The sequence below is a fragment of the Oncorhynchus keta genome, chromosome 14 (assembly GCF_023373465.1).
Source record: "Oncorhynchus keta strain PuntledgeMale-10-30-2019 chromosome 14, Oket_V2, whole genome shotgun sequence".
Classification (NCBI taxonomy): domain Eukaryota; kingdom Metazoa; phylum Chordata; class Actinopteri; order Salmoniformes; family Salmonidae; genus Oncorhynchus; species Oncorhynchus keta.
Window position 1 is genome coordinate 29,887,986 of NC_068434.1, and position 18,038 is coordinate 29,906,023.

Sequence of the window (18,038 nt, forward strand, 5' to 3'; positions counted from 1 at the left end):
ACCCTTTCCTGGGACAACCACAAGCTTCACCTTCAAGCCTTGGTAGACTCTGGAGCCGCAGGTAACTTCATGGATGGTGTCTGGGCGAAGGAGAATGGCGTTCCCTCTGAACCTCTAAGTGACCCCATGAGGGTTACTACATTGGATGGAAGCCCTTTGGGATCTGGACTTGTCACTCATGTCACTACCTCCTTGCGACTTTCAGTTTCACAACACCAGGAATTGATGAACTTTCATTTGATCTCCTGTTCCGAGTTCCCTCTCGTCCTTGGATACCCCTGGCTTCACAGCCATAACCCTCACATCGACTGGTCTGTGGGCACTATCAAGCAGTGGGGTCCTACGTGCCAAGCTACTTGTATTTTCCCGAATGCCCCGAGTTCTACTCCCGAGTCTTTAGAATCCATCGACCTGACCCGAGTTCCCGAGTGTTACCACGACCTCAAACTGGTATTTAGCAAACATAGGGCCACCATGCTACCACCCCATAGACCTTATGATTGCCCCATCGAACTGTTTCCGGGCACTTGCCCTCCCAGGGGTCGGATCTTTTCCCTATCTCCACCCGAACGAGCTGCTATGGATACCTACATCAAGGACGCTCTGGAAGCAGGCCTCATGCGTCCATCCACCTCCCCGGCGGGAGCAGGGTTTTTCTTTGTGGCCAAGAAAGACGGTGGATTACGTCCTTGCATCGACTACCGGGGACTCGATGCCATAACCGTCCGTAACCGTTACCCGCTACCCCTTATGGCCACAGCCTTCGAGCTGCTCCAGGAAGCAGTTGTTTTCACTAAGCTTGACCTGCGGAACGCATACCATCTTGTGCGGATCAGACCTGGTGACGAGTGGAAGACCGCTTTCAACACGCCTACTGGTCACTATGAATACTTGGTGATGCCCTTCGGCCTGACCAACGCCCCAGCGGTGTTCCAAGCGCTCATAAACGATGTGCTTAGGGATATGCTTAACATATTTGTGTTTGTTTACTTGGATGACATCCTCATCTTTTCGAGCTCTCTTCAAGAACACACTAAGCATGTCAGACAAGTACTCAAACGCCTCCTAGACAGCCATCTGTACGTTAAGCTGGAAAAATGTGAATTCCATTCATCCCGAGTACAATTCCTGGGATTTGTAGTGGAACCCGGTCGAGTCCGAATGGACCCCAGGAAGGTAGGGGCGGTAGCGGATTGGCCCACCCCCAAATCCGTTAAGGAAGTTCAGCGTTTCCTGGGCTTCACTAACTTTTACCGCAAGTTCATCAAGAACTTCAGCTTGGTGGCAGCCCCTCTCTCAGCTTTAACCAAGGGTGGCAATGCAAGGTTTTTGTGGGGAAGAGAAGCTGAGACGGCCTTCCAAGGACTCAAGCAGCGCGTCCTCACTGCTCCCATCCTGATACTACCGACTACGGATTAACCGTTTGTGGTGGAGGTAGACGCCTCAGAGGTTGGTGTTGGAGCTGTCCTGTCTCAGAGGGGTGAAGACAAGAAGCTTCATCCGTGCGCTTTCTTCTCACACCGGCTTACCCCGGCTGAGAGGAACTACGATGTGGGGGATCGTGAACTCCTAGCGGTTAAGATGGCATTGAAGGAATGGAGACACTGGCTCGAGGGGGCTTCTCACCCGTTTCAAGTGCTTACGGACGACAAAAATCTGGAGTATATCCAGCAGGCGAAGCGGTTGAACTCTAGACAAGCTAGATGGTCTCTTTTCTTCAATCGATTCCAGTTTATCCTCACCTATCGGCCCGGGTCGAAGAATCTCAAACCGGATGCCCTGTCCCGAGTCTACGCTCCTGCCATTCGAGATGACACGGACATGCCTGTCCTTCCTGCTGCTAAGATCTTGGCTCCGATCTCGTGGCAAGTTGAGGATACCGTGAGACGATCTCAAGCTATTGAACCGGACCCGAAAGGAGGTCCTGCCAATCGGTTGTTTGTCCCCAAGGCAGTGAGGACTCAGGTCCTTCTGTGGGGGCACTCCTCTCACCTCACCTGTCACCCGGGCGTAGGTCGCACCTTGGAGTTCATCCAGCGTAAGTTCTGGTGGCCTACCATAAGAGAAGACGTTGCCACTTTCGTCAATGCCTGCCCCGTGTGCTGCCAGGGCAAATCTTCTCACCTCCACCCGCAAGGACTCCTTCACCCTTTACCTGTTCCCCACAGACCCTGGTCCCATATCTCGTTGGACTTCATTACTGGCCTTCCTCCATCCCATGGCAATACTACTATCCTAGTCATTATCGACAGGTTTTCAAAGGCGGCCAGGTTCGTCCCTCTGACTAAGTTACCTTCTGCCAAGGAAACGGCTGAGTTGGTAATTAATCATGTGTTCCGAGTCTTCGGCATTCCTCAAGATATGGTTTCTGACAGAGGTCCCCAGTTCGCCTCTAGGTTTTGGAAGGCCTTCTGCCAACTCATGGGGGCTTCTGCCAGTCTATCTTCAGGGTACCATCCGGAGTCCAACGGCCAAACTGAGAGGATGAATCAAGAGCTGGAAACCACCCTCCGATGTATGATTCGTAACAACCCGTCCACATGGTCGTCCTTCATTGTTTGGCCCGAATACGCGCACAACACCGTGCGCTCCTCCTCCACTGGTATGTCCCCGCACGAGTGTCAGTTTGGCTATGCCCCTCCATTGTTCCCGGACCAGGAGGCAGAAGTCAGTGCCTTCAGCCTTGAAGTTTGTCAGACGCTGTCGGCTTATGTGGAGGAAGACCCGTCTTAATCTTATGCGTTCCTCACAGAGGTACCAACAACAAGCCAACAGACGTCGCCGTCCCGGGCCTACCCTGCGCCCCGGCCAGAGAGTCTGGCTCTCCACAAGAGACTTACCACTACGGGTGGAGTCTCGCAAGCTGTCCCAAAAATACATCGGTCCCTTTAAGGTTGCCAGGAGAGTTAACCCAGTTTCTTATCGCCTACACTTACCCAGATCCCTTAAGATTAATCCCACATTTCACATTTCCTTATTAAAACCTGTTGTTTTTTCTCCCCTTGTCCCGGCAGACAGACCTCCCCCTCCGCCTCGTGTCATTGGAGGCCAGCCGGCTTATACCGTCCATCGGATACTGGATTCCTGCCGGGTGCAGCGGTCCTGGCAGTATCTGGTGGATTGGGAAGGCTATGGTCCCGAGGAGCGCTCCTGGGTTCCTGCCAAAGACATACTGGACCCTGACCTCATTCGTCAGTTCAGGGCCCTCCACCCTGAGAGAGCTGGTAGGAACGTCAGGAGCCGTGCCTAGGGGGGTTCTGTCAGGATTTGGCCAGGGTTGTTCCGGTTTTTGGTCACTAGATGTTTTGTGCCTTTTGACCTTTTGTTTTCCCTTGATCCCCATTATTATTTGCACCTGTGCCTCGTTTCCCCTGATTGTATTTAAACCCTTTGTTTTCCTCTGTTCTTTGCTCTGTGTTTGTATGTTAGCACCCAGCCCTAGTACTCTGAGAACTCTTGTTGATCCCGGTGGACTCTCTTGTGGAATTCTGTTTTTTTTTTTTCTTGTTTGTTTTTTTTTGAGTATCTTTTGAGGCTTTTTGTGCTTTACCTTCCACGTTGTGGATTTACCTTTTTTGTCTTGGAGGATTACCTTTGTTCTTGTAGGATTCCTTTTGAGGTTGTGGAGTTACATGTCTTCCTGAAGAACTTCACTTTTTACTTCATTAAATACACCATCTCAAGTACTGCTGTGTCTGCCTCATCTTCTGGGTTCTGCCGACTATTCGTGGCTCAGTTGATTAAGTGACTGTTTCTCACTCCGGAGACCCGCGTTCGTAACCGGGTCCTGACAATGTCTCAATTGTTTCAAGGCTTAAACATGTTTTTTTAACCTGTCTCCTCTACACTGATTGAAGTGGATTTAACAAGTGACATCAATAAGGGATCATAGCTTTGACCTGGATTCACCTGGTCAGTCTGTCATGGAAGGAGCAGGTGTTAGTAATGTTTTTTTTCCCTCAATGTATGCTAGATGACATGAGATATAGGACTGGGGCCAGGGAGGCAGTAGTGACTGAAAAACCTGACAGAGTGCCATTTCATCAACTCTAAAGTATATGAATCTTCCAGGTAGACTTTAAAGGGGTAAACAACTATTTTTATGAAGATGTAATTAATAACACACATACAAACAATACCATTGAATGCAAAGGTAGTAGATCAGTTGCTGTAAATGTTTGCTGTTTTTGCAACCTGGTCTCAGAGCCAAATGAAACATACTTTACGTATGATACCTACTAACGGTCTAGTTACTTTAGACAGAGATGAAAACAGGGAGGTCTGGGAGGATGGGTGCTAACCCTTCCCTTTATTCTAAATGTAGCCCAATCACCTTACATGCTACATAAATTCACCTAAACTTTGTCGTTTTGGTTACCCTAACTTTCAATGTAAATTTCCCCCATAATTTTCCTTTGTTGTTGCAGCGCAACAAGCAACCTGGTCTCAGAGACGGACGTAGAATATTTTACAACGGCTATTCCATTCATAATGTAAACTAACGTAACTCAATATATCATAGTAAATGGGGTGTCAGATTTATGTACACAATAATAAGAATTGCCCTGAGACCACGTTGATTTAGCAGCATTTGTAGTTAGTTGACATCTCGTCTTTTTCCTACCAATGTAAATGTTTCCTGATATGTACTCTGAATATTGATGCCCTATAGTTAAATTGTCCCTGGAGTGGAAATGGGATAGAATGGAGCACTGTTGAACACCACATAGAATTCCTCTATTATTGCCTGTCTGAAACAGAGCAACGTGTTGGGACCTAGGCAACATGATAATTGTAGACAGTACCCAGCAGACTCAAAGGTGGTTGCTATCTGTTCATGAAAACAGTGTTGTGTGGGAAAGCTGGCTGTGCCTGGCACTGCAGCTCTGTCTCCTCTCACGGCTGCCACCAAACTACTGGCTGCTGGAGCCACACAGCTCCATTATATGGCCAACAGCTCCACTGTGTGGGTATGCAACTCTGTTTTCCATATTTTCAGATTCTAAAGGATTCAATGGAATTCTATAGGTTCTAATATGGGTTGTTTATGCTCTGGAACATCCTCCAGATCTGCACACGTTGGCCTACATGTAAATAAAAGTAAGAGGCCAAATGTGTTGTGCCTCCTCTGAACAAACTGTAAATTGCTGATTCATGTAATATACAGTACATGTTTTACAATACAAATGAACTTTCATGTAAAATTATAACTTGGTATAGTATTGTTTCAAAAGTCTTATTTCTGATTTTGGTGTCTGTATACTGTCAAGTTGTGTGTGTCCGCGGCATAGTGTGAAGATCCCAGAGCATCCTCACCCTTCCATTCCCTCCCAGCTACTGCCCTTGTTGCTCCTCTCCTCTCCCCTCCCCCTGCCTGGCTGCCTCTCTGGCCATATTTTTAAGGCTTCTGTGAGATAGTAAATAATTCAGTCAGCGGTGCTGCGTACAGGTCCTAACACGGGGAATTGCAGCCTCACTCCCGCAGTCTGCGCTCTGACCACAGCTCTAGGGAGAACACACACACATCCAGGGAAGCTGTAGAGCACACACACAGTGAATATGCCCCCTCTCTGGCTCTGCTCTCTCACTCTCTGCTTCTCTCTCTTTTGAACTGCCTCTCCAAATCTTCAGTCATTTGATATATCAGCATCAACACTACTACTGCTGCTGCTACAAGGTAACCAGAGAAAACAACTTCTTGAGGCTCAGCAGTCTTTGTCACTAGTCCCTGTCCATCTGTCCATCCAAAGAGGAAATATGCTGGATGCCGGATCGAGAAGGGTCCCGGAATGGCTGAGGCTGTTGGCCGGCCTAAGTCTGCTTCTCTGCCTGGTGGGGGAGACAGGGGCCAAGAGGGTCCCCAAAATCCCCCGTTGTCCTGTCACCTGCTCCTGCACCAAAGACAGTGCCTTCTGTGTGGATACCAAGGCTATCCCCAAGAGCTTTCCCCCTGGGATCATCTCTCTGTGAGTACAACATTGATCACTCTGTCTGTTCCTGTATACTCTCTCTGCTTTTTGGTCTATTCCTTACATTTCATTCCAAAATGATAAAACCAGCTGTTGATAATGTACATAAAGACTTACTAGATGGAAGATCTGATGTCATGCATGGTTTTTACAGATTACTTAATAATTCATGGACTATCCTGTTGACCTTACATTAGGCTACACTTTTACAACAAGGTCATTTGGGCTTTTACAATATATTCTACTGTGTCTGGTTTCCAAAAGCTTATACTGTATAAAATCACTGATCCTTTTTTTTGTAACTTCTTAAGTTATACCACAGTTATCTTTTCTAAACAACAGTGAACTGTGTCTCTGAAAATACCATTATCAGGAGAGCAAGATGGTGTTTGAGCTCCTCAAGAACGTGTGTCTGATTTTAAAGAGACTTAAGAGAAAGAAAGGAGCAGGTTCACCATGGCTTGTGTGTTTTGATGGACAGGGCTAGGTCAGCCACGACATGCTAATGAAATATGACAAATGGGCACTTTGTGTCCCTGTGCCTCAGTCTCTCTTCATCCTTGGACAGAAGTCAGGGGGAGCTAGCAGAAATTAGACTACATTGATTGGAGTAGAGCAATGGGATGTGCCTTAGCCCTCCTGGGACTTACAACAGATTCACAGCAAAAGACATGCATGTCCTCCAAGGGATAGTAACCTTACAAAGGTTAGATAAATAGTGCACAGTAATTGGAATGACAATAATGTAATAGATTCTGTAGCATAGGACTCAGTATGATTACATTTTAGTTATATGTTTACTTTGATTTTAGTTGATATTGACTCAATGTATTATCTTTCTGTAATTGAACATAATGTTCTTGTATTTAAAGAGCTTGGGGAATTGAAGAGCACAAGCACTACAAGGTGGAGGTAGCCTCATTTTTAAAGTGATGAATACAGGAACCTGTGAATAAAGAAACTGTGTGTCCTAGTTTCAAAAGATTTCGCCCTCCTTGAAATTCAAATGGTAATACAGATTGAGCTCCTGGTAAAACATGCCGTTCTGCATGTTTAGTTCTGTCAATAGATTGACTGTGCCTGGGGACTAGGGAGGACATCCCCTTGCAGTCTCTGTCCACTCATATTGATTAGGTGGGATGCAGCACCAACATCCATCAGGCCCTAACAATTCTTATTTCTCCCCTTCAAATGTACAAAAACTAAAAGTCTGTGACCAGAATTTTTTAAACCAAAAGCTATGCTCATAAACATGTTATTCTCATGAATACATCACATGTATTCATGGCTGACTGGCAACATATACACATTTAGCGTGGAACAACAAGCCCTTGTGCACAATGGGGGTAGGATTTTATATGATAAGCATGATGACATTGACTTAATGTTAGTTGATAGAGCCTGGATGATAAGTTGATTGTCTGTACTTCTCAGGACAATGGTGAATGCAGCCTTCACTACAATCCCAGAGGGAGCCTTCTCCCACCTGCACCTGCTGCAGTTCCTGTGAGTATTCATGCATGTCCCATCATTCTATCCTCACCCTTACTGTCTGAGGTAGAGGAATTAGAGCAGTCTCAACTTAACTTCTGTGGCTTGGGTCAATGAAAATGCTAAACATGTTCTCTCCAAAACACATCTTCTGTACAACAACAAAAATTCAGCTTGACCAATCTCGCTGGTTGTTTTGGAGGCAAATCAGGATAATAGATGTTGGAGGGCTAAACATATACAGTTCATTCAGAAAGTATTCATACCCCTTGACTTACTCCACTGTTTGTTGTGTTACAGTCTGTATTCAAAATTGAATAAATCAAGAAAAATCTCACCCATCGCCACACAATACCACACAATGACAAAGTCAAAACATGCTTGTAGACATTGTAGCATATTTATTGAAAATTATATAGAAATATCTGATTTACATAAGTTTTCACACCCCTGAGTCAATATTTTGTAGAAGCGCCGTTTTGGTAAGTCTTAGACCTTTGCACACTTGGATTGTAAAATATTTAAGTCATTATTCTTTTTTAAATGGTTCAAGATCTGTCAAGTTGCTAGAAAGCCATTTTCAAGTCTTGCCATAGATTTTCAATCCAATTTAAGTCAAAACTGTAATTAGGCCACTGGAATATTCAATGTCATCTTGGTAAGCAACTCCAGTGTAGATTTGGCCTTGTGCTTTAGGTTATTGTCCTGCTGAAAGGGGAATTCATCTCCCAGTGTCTGTTGGAAAGCAGATTGAATCACGATTTTCTCTAGCATTTTGTCTGTGCTTATAGCTGATCCATTTATTTTCATCCTATTTCCATTTTATTCAGCCTTAATCCTTGGCAATGACAAGCATACCCAAAACATGATGCAGCCACCACCATGCTTGAAAATATGACGAGTGGTTCTTAGTAATGTGTTGTGTTGTGTTGGATTTATCGCAAACATAACACCTTGTATTCAAGGCAAAAAAGTGTATTTCTTTGCAACATTTTTTTGCAGTATTATTTAAGTGCCTTGTTGCAAACAGGATGCATGTTTTAGAATATTTGTATTCTGTACAGGCTTCCTTCTTTCACTCTGTGGAGTAACTACAATGTTGTTGATCTATCCTTAGTTTTCTCACATCACAACCATTAAATTGACAATTGGCCTTATGGTGAAATCCCTGAGCAGTTTCCTTCCTCTCCGGAAACTGAGTTAGGAAGGACGCCTTTATCAGTGGAGGCTGCTGAAGGGAGGATAGCACACTAATGTCTGGAATGGAATGGCATCAAACACATATAAACCACATGTTTGTTTTTGATACCATTCCACCCATCCTGCTCCAACCATTACCAGGAGCCCGTCCTCCCCAATTAAGGTGCCACCAATCTCCTGTGTCCTGTATCTTTGTAGTGACTGCGTGTCCATCCAAAGCCAAATGAATAACTTCGCCGTGCTCAAATGGATGTTCAGTGTCTGCTTTTTTATTTTTTACACATCTACCAATCGGTACCCTTCTTTGCAAGCCATTGAAAAACCTCCCTGGTCTTTGTGGTTAAATCTGTGCTTGAAATGTACTACTCGATTGAGGGACCTTACAGATAATTGTATGTGTGGGGTGCAGAGATAGGGTAGTCATAAAAAAATTATGTTAACCACTTATTAAACACGGAATGAGTCCGTTCAACTTACTATGCGATATGTAAAACACATGTTTACTCCTGAACTTATTTAGGCTTGCCATAATAAAGGAGTTGAATAATTGTCTTGAGTTGATATTTCAGCTTTACATTTTCTATTAATTGTCCCAAAAAAATCAACAAAATTCCACTTTGAAATTATGGGTTATTCAGTGACACAAAATATACATTGAATCAATGTTTTATTCAGGCTGTAAAACAAAATATGGAAAAAGTTAACTTAAGAGGTGTGAATTGTTTCTGAAAGGAACTGAAATTAGATAAGATGTACAAGTTGTGAAGTAACATTTGTTCAACAATACAATCACTATAAATCTCTTGAAATAAACTGTTATTGAAAACAGTGGTGACATGGCATTAGTGAGTAAAGTGGCTCTGTATCAGTGTCATCACCCATGACTGACTCCCTTCAGTTCTCTTCTATTTAAACAATGGCTTATCTGTCTATGCAGATTCAATGGAGTGTGTGTGCTAAGATGAAGTGGTTTCAGTTTATATTAAGGCCGACCCATACTATGTATATTGAATACTTGATCACTGCATTTAAATTGAGTAATTCTTGTCCACTCCACACAAATTCAAGTGATTTATTTGTTACTGGAGGAGATGCTTTGTACACTAATTGTGTCCATTTAAAATCAAGTGTAAATAAATACACATTTACAGTACCAGTATTGAGTAAGATGTCTTCTAACCTCTCCAGCAGTATTTTTCTGGGCATTAAATGGAAAGTGAAACATTTAATTCCAGTATTTTGTAAACCTCTCCCTTTCTCTACATTTCTGCAGTCTTCTGAACTCCAATACCTTCACTGTGGTGGCTGATGATGCCTTTGCAGGTCTGGCACACCTGCAGTACCTGTAAGTGTCCCACTTTGTGCCTTCATTCAGTCACGCACGCACGCACGCACGCACGCACGCACACACACACACACACACACACACATACATTTCAAGTCAGAAGTTTACATACACGTACGATGGAGTCATTTAAATTCATTTTTCAACCACTCCACAAATTTCTTGTTAACAAACTACAGTTTTGGCAATTCGGTTAGGGCATCTACTTTGTGCATGACACAAGTAATTGTTCCAACAATTGTTTACAGACAGAATATTTCACTTATAATTCACTGTATCACAATTCTAGTGGGTCAGAAGTTTACATACATTAAGTTGACTGTGCCTTTAAATAGCTTGGAAAATTCCAGAAAATGATGTCATGGCTTTAGAAGCTTCTGATCATCATTTGAGTCAATTGGAGGTGTACAGTGGGGCAAAAAAGTATTTAGTCAGCCACCAATTGTGCAAGTTCTCCCACTTAAAAAGATGAGAGAGGCCTGTAATTTTCATCATAGGTACACTTCAACTATGACAGACAAAATGAGGAAAATAATCCAGAGAAAAACATTGTAGGATTTTTAATGAATTTATTTGCAAATTATGGTAGAAAATAAGTATTTGGTCAATAAAAAAAGTTTCTCAATACTTTGTTATATACCCTTTGTTGGCAATGACAGAGGTCAAACGTTTTCACAAGGTTTTCACACACTGTTGCTGGTATTTTGGCCCATTCCTCCATGCAGATCTCCTCTAGAGCAGTGATGTTTTGGGGCTGTTGCTGGGCAACACGGACTTTCAACTCCCTCCAAAGATTTTCTATGGGGTTGAGATCTGGAGACTGGCTAGGCCACTCCAGGACCTTGAAATGCTTCTTACGAAGCCACTCCTTCGTTGCCCGGGCGGTGTGTTGGGATCATTGTCATGCTGAAAGACCCAGCCACGTTTCATCTTCAATGCCCTTGCTGATGGAAGGAGGTTTTCACTCAAAATCTCACGATACATGGCCCCATTCATTCTTTCCTTTACACGGATCAGTCGTCCTGGTCCCTTTGCAGAAAAACAGCCCCAAAGCATGATATTTCCACCCCCATGCTTCACAGTAGGTATGGTGTTCTTTGGATGCAACTCAGCACTCTTTGTCCTCCAAACACGACGAGTTATGTCGTATGTTGGTTTCATCTGACCATATGACCATATGACATTCTCCCAATCTTCTTCTGGATCATCCAAACTTCAGACGGGCCTGGACATGTACTGGTTTAAGCAGAGGGGCACGTCTGGCACTGCAGGATTTGAGTCCCTGGCGGCGTAGTGTGTTACTGATGGTAGGCTTTGTTCCTTTGGTCCCAGCTCTCTGCAGGTCATTCACTAGGTCCCCCTGTGTGGTTCTGGGATTTTTGCTCACCGTTCTTGTGATCATTTTGACCCCACTGGGTGAGATCTTGCGTGGAGCCCCAGATCGAGGGAGATTATCAGTGGTCTTGTATGTCTTCCATTTCCTAATAATTGCTCCCACAGTTGATTTCTTCAAACCAAGCTGCTTACCTATTGCAGATTCAGTCTTCCCAGCCTGGTGCAGGTCTACAATTTTGTTTCTGGTGTCCTTTGACAGCTCTTTGGTCTTGGCCATAGTGGAGTTTGCATTGTGACTGTTTGAGGTTGTGGACAGGTGTCTTTAATATTGATAACAAGTTCAAACAGGTGCCATTAATACAGGTAACGAGTGGAGGACAGAGGAGCCTCTTAAAGAAGAAGTTACAGGTCTGTGAGAGCCAGAAATCTTGCTTGTTTGTAGGTGACCAAATACTTATTTTCCACCATAATTTGCAAATAAATTCATAAAAAAATCCTACAATGTGATTTTCTGGATTTTATTTCTCATTTTGTCTGTCATAGTTGAAGTGTATCTATGATGAAAATTACAAGCCTCTCTCATTTTTTAAGTGGGAGAACTTGCACAATTGGTGGCTGACTAAATACTTTTTTGCCCCACTGTACCTGTGGATGTATTTCAAGGCCTACCTTCAGACGCAGTCTCTTTGCTTGACATCATGGGAAAATAAAATAAAAATCATTAAAAAAAATTGTAGACCTCCACAACTCTGGTTCATCCTTTTGAGCAATTTCCAAATGCCTGAAGGTACCACGTTCATCTGTACAAACAATAGTACGCAAGTATAAACACCATGGGACCACGCAGCCGTCATACAGCTCAGGAAGGAGCTTATGTTTTTGGCTAAGGTGTATGTAAACTTCCGACTTCAACTGTATATGCTCAACAAACATTATATCTGAAAGAATGAGGAAGTGGTGTTACAATGAAAGATTACTATGGTGTCCAGTCCTCAGCCAAACAAGGAAAGCTCAAGTAACATTGAATATTGTACCTCCTCCTACCAGAGACTAGTCTTCCTTCCTTTGTGGGGCCTGATAAAGCTGAGCATGCCGTTTTGTTAATTGACAGGAAGTTGGCCACCAGGAAATATTAAGTTGCTGATGCCATCGCATTTGCTGCTTTCCATGTAAGCAATGCATTAGGCTCCATAAAGTGATTGTGTGGCTCTGGCTGCAGCCCAGCCCCAGGGCTCTGCAGCACCCAGCCAGCTCTACCCAATGGTGGCTCCTCACTGTGAATGCTAATGAACTCAGATCTTCATATCCAGTGCTGCTCCAAATAGGAGACTGACTGCAGTCTGACTGAGCTCACACAGTGTAGCCCTGGGATGCCTCACACATCCAGAATGAAGACAGAGAATGCACCTGTAGCCAATTGTCACTTGTGGTTATCTTTCATCATTCCATCAACTAAAATTATAGATTCATCATCCTAAAATAAGGAGATGTTGGTGATATGAGAAATTCTCATGTGTGCATTGTTTTGAAGAGATTAATTGTGGTTGTCATTTGTGTAGTACAGGTAGTTCACAGAGCTATGTTTGCATTAGTAACTTAAGCCAAATATTGTCCAATCGACAACTTGTTTTATCGTTGGCAACATTTGCACAGTAACATTCTTTTAGTTTCTAAGTGGCTCAGTTCAATGTCCAAACAGCTGAACTTTGATACAGGGCTCAGACTATATTTATTCCTGAACCCATGTAGAGGCACCCTACTAACTATCTGATGACAGGGCAGTTTTGCCTATAAGTCATTTCTCGATTTTAAGTATACCCAAGAGACGTACACCTGCTACGTTACCTCCATTAGAAAAATGTGAGCGGATGATTAATGGTTGTTTTGGACGCTTTGCACCATAGCCAGTAAAAGATTCCCTCCCCCTCTTTTCCTTACAACTTGGCTTATCCTCAAGGTTAGTCCCGCTCTTACTGCAGACAGTCCAGCCAGCAGACAGGTCCATTCCCATTATAGCTGCTTAAGATTCAGGAAGCATTCCCTGGAAGCTAAATGAAATCTCTCAAAGTTTGCAGGACATGTTCCCCTTAGGAACAGGCTTTTGAAGTAAATAAATAAGGGAAAGACGGAGACACAATCAGGTTCAATAAGACAAATATCACACTCTGAATATGGAAAACAAGGCTGTGTACTGTCCATGAGTGACATGGCAATGTATTTAAATGGTCTTGATTGAATTACAGTACCAATCAAAAGTTTGGACACACAGATTCATTCAAAGGGTTTTCTTTCTTTTTTTTTACTGTTTTCTACATTGTAGAATAATAGTGAAGACATCAAAACTATGAAAAAACACATGGAATTATAAACAGACTGGTACTGTATATTAGCAAATGACCCCCAGTTCTACCACAAAGCATGTTTTCTATTATAAGTATCTTGATTATCATGATTGCTTTCATCAGATTTGTAGAGAACAATGACGTCCAAGCCCTGTCAAAGCATACCTTCAGAGGGCTTAAATCCTTGACTCACCTGTGAGTATATCTTCTGACTTTCTCTGTAAATATCAATGGAAGAATACTTGTTACGTATTGCATGGACATGATATGATTATTATACATTTTATCTTATCTCTGTCTCTTGTAGTTCTCTGTCAAATAATAACCTGCAGTTCCTTCCACGAGAACTCTTCAAATATCTTGATATTTTGACAGACTTGTAAGTACACTACTTTTTGAAAGGGACAAGTTAGCCTTGTCATAGGTTTCATCTTGTGATATGTTTTTGAAGTAACTAAGTTATCACCATGGTATTACAACTTTATTCAGCGCTGTAATTGGAAATGCGCTACCAAGAATCCTTACGAGACAGTTTACCTTCTGTCATTCTATTGTTCTATGTGTTACCCAGAGACCTGCGGGGTAACTCATTCCGCTGTGACTGTAAAATCAAGTGGCTGGTGGACTGGATGGAGAAGACCAACACCTCTGTCCCTGCCATCTACTGTGCCAGCCCATTTGAGTTCCAAGGTCGCAGAATCCATGATCTCACCCCACGAGACTTCAACTGTATCAGTGCAGGTTTGCCCCAAATCATCTTGAAATTAATTTCACAGGACAGCAAGGCACTTAATTGTTAGATTGATAATCCTCATCTCTGTCTTCCCCTGTAGACTTTGCCGTTTATGAGACTTTTCCCTTCCAGTCTGTGTCAGTGGAGTCCTATGAATTCAACAACAATCAGTTTGTGGCCTTCGCCCAGCCTGATACTGGGTTCTGTACACTGTTTGTATGGGATCATGTGGAAATGGTCTTCCGGATGTACCATAATATAACAGGTTAGTTTCTTCTTTGACTTAAGCCTTTTTTAATATAACAAATCATGGCACAAGACAACCAATGCATTCAACTGTTATCACTTAATTATAGACCAAGGGATTTTACATTGTATCTTTAAGTACACAGAGGAGACTGAATTCAGCTAAATCTGCTGCTTTCTGCTTCTTTGTTTCTCCTAGCTCGCTCCGCTGTCTACTGCAAGCCTGTGGTCATAAACAACACTCTTTACATGGTTGTGGCTCAACTTTTTGGAGGATCCCACATCTACAAGTGAGACTTATTCCAATTCTTTATCAAAGGCTAAATGTAATTGATTTGTTAATTTTCTTAGCCATTGGCGCTTTTCCATTAAGACTTACCCACACACTAGCGGGCCACTAGTGTCTTATGTTAATGTAAGCTCTGGTGTAATTGTGTTTCCATCAGAGTATGACACTTAAGACTTCCCATTGGGCACAGACGTCAATTCAACGTTGGTTCAACGTAATTTCATTGAAATTACGTGAAAACATAGTTGATTCAACCAGTGGCGAGCACAATCAACAACTTATGCATAATTCAAGACTGTTGATTTGTGAGGTGTTAAAGTTCACAGTTATCAAGTGTTATGTAAATGCCAGCTGAAAAGTACCAGCCGCCTGGCTTGGCCCCAAGTTAGAACAGGTCTGCCAGAGCCATGGCCCAGTGAGGCACGGGTGCCAGCCTTTGTAGATAGAAGCAGAAAAGTCTGAATCTTTTGGGTAAAAAACTGGGGTAAATCCTTATTGAAAATGTGCCAAAATTGTGTTACGATTAGATGTTTGTGATGATGATTTTGGGATGGCTGACCTGGTTGACACCTTTTCAGGTGGGGAGAGGACCCGCAGCGATTTGTGAAGATTCAGGACATTGACACCACACGTGTGAGGAAACCCAACTTTGTTGAGACCTTCCAGCTGGATGATGAGTGGTACTTTGCAGTAGCAGACAGTTCCAAGGCAGGTTCTACGAGCATATACCGCTGGAACAGCAACGGTTTCTACTCCCACCAATCCCTTCATCCCTGGCATCGTGACACCCATGTGGAGTTCCTAGATGTGGAAGGGAAGCAGCGTCTCATTCTCTCCAGTGCCTCTCAGCCCCCAGTGGTTTACCAGTGGAACCGCAGCCTGCGCCAGTTTGCCTTTCATTCCCAAATCACTGAGACTTTCGACGTGCAGATGGTCAAGCATTTCTGGGTGCGCAACGTTCTCTACCTTTGCCTTACACGCTTCATTGGTGACTCCAAGATTCTCCGATGGGAGGGGCAGCGCTATGTTGAGATTCAGACCCTGCCCTCACGTGGCTCCATGGCTGTGTATCCATTCACTGTGGGCCCCCGCCAGTATCTTCTCCTAGGGAGTGATTTCTCCTTCTCTCGAGTTTACCTGTGGGATGACCTCACCCAGCGCTTCCAGCCCTTCCAGGAGCTCAACATGAGAGCACCCCGGGCCTTCAGCTTGGTGTCTGTGGACAACAAAGACATGCTGCTGGCAGCCAGTTTTAAAGGCAACACCCTAGCCTACCAGCACCTAATAGTGGATCTCAGTGCCAAATAGACCAATCCAGCTGAATCTACAGTATGAGACCATTCATTAATCTGTGCTGTTCTTGTGGAGAAGCAATCTAAGCCATGCAACTAAATGCCTGTTAAATTGGCAAAACAAAATGTAATAGTACTAATGAACAGGAAATGCATGATATCTTCTGATATGTCTGAATCAATTAAAACTGGATGTGTAATGACAGAACATATCACCATAACTAGTACATCACTATGCAACATCACTACTTACTTGACCTACCATTAATTTATGCTCTGTGGAAAATATACTTGGAGGTTCCATTGCAGATATAGTACAAATATAAGTAACATCAGATTATGTGAAAAGCATGTGCATCTACTGAACTTTTCTATTGGATGTTTCAAATCCTTTAATTCATGAATATCAATATAGGAAAATAACTGTTCACATCAAATAGTTAGACATTCTATGAAATGATAGTTAAGATATTTTGTTCAAAGCAATACTGTAATCTGCATGCCATAATGTTCTCTTAACAGTAGATCATCTTTTATAAAATTATTCTGTGTACATTTTATATTGCATCAAGGTAATAATAGCAATACGTGTTAATACATTTCGCTCTGTTGATCCTGAATGATACCAATATATTTTTGTTTAATTACAATGCATGTGCACATGTACAGATTTCCCTAAATAAATGTTTGGTTAACTGAATAGGACTGGAAGGTTGTCAAGCTCCTGTCATCACTGTGTGTGTGTGTGTGTGTGTGTGTGTGTGTGTGTGTGTGTATATTATATATATGGACACCTACTCATTCCAGGGTTTTTCCTTATTTTTACTATTTTCTACATTGTAGAATAATAGTGAAGACATCACAACTATGAAATTACACATATCGAATCATGTAGTCACAAAAAAAGGGTTCAACAAATCAAAATATATTTGAGATTCTTCAAAGTAGCCACCCTTTGTCTTGATGACAGCACACTCTTGGCATTCAAGCTTTGGACTGGTACTGTATATATTTTTTAAATATCTACAAGCCTGTTTTTGCTTTGTCGTTATGGAGTATTGTGTGTAAATTGATGAGGCGGGAAAAAAACAATTCAATCCATTTGAGTAAGGCTGGAACGTAACAATGTGGAAAAAGTCAAGGGGTCTGAATACTTTCCGAATTCACTGTACAACACTGTTCATTGCCTTACATTTGTTTTGGACTATGAAGAGACCCCTTGTGGCATGTCTAGTGGGGTATGTCTGTCAGAACTGTATGTTATTTTCAACAAAGTAATGTTTCTCATACAAACAAGAAGTGATGCAGTCAATCTTTCCTCTACCTTGAGCCAAGAGAAACAAATGCATCTTGTTGATATGAGTTCTCTGTGTGAATGCTGCTCACATTTATATAACCAGGCAATACTCAAGATGTGATAAAACCAGAGCCTGCAGGACTTGTTTGGTTGAATGTGTTGTTGAAAAAGCAGAGCACGTCTTTATCATAGTCATAATTGTCCCTATCTTTACAACAACGGAATCAATATGCTTTGACCATAACAGTTTACCTTCTAAGGTAAAAACCAATAAGTTTAGTCTCCTCTACTTGCTCAACAGCCACATTAATCATTATCATACTCAGCTGAGGCCAATACTTATGGAATTATTTGTACCAAATACAATGCTTGTGGTTTTGGTGCATGCTTATTGATAACTGGAAGAATGCATCAATTGCAGCGCCTGGATGCTGCTCATTACAGGACATTGTAAATAAGAATTTGTTCTTAATTGACTTACCTGTATAAATAAAGGTGA

At 42.7% G+C, this 18,038-nt stretch overlaps 1 protein-coding gene across 1 annotated transcript; it reads left to right on the plus strand.

The window, feature by feature from the left end:
- The first annotated feature begins 5,549 nt into the window (after positions 1–5,549).
- Positions 5,550–16,942, plus strand: LOC118393175 (leucine-rich repeat LGI family member 3-like). Its single transcript, XM_035785577.1, has 9 exons — positions 5,550–5,966; positions 7,404–7,475; positions 9,934–10,005; positions 13,806–13,877; positions 13,990–14,061; positions 14,254–14,423; positions 14,516–14,680; positions 14,861–14,951; positions 15,529–16,942. The coding sequence occupies exons 1-9, from the start codon at positions 5,758–5,760 to the stop codon at positions 16,256–16,258; spliced, it is 1,653 nt and encodes a 550-aa protein (XP_035641470.1). The 5' UTR covers positions 5,550–5,757; the 3' UTR covers positions 16,259–16,942.
- The last annotated feature ends 1,096 nt before the right edge of the window (positions 16,943–18,038 follow it).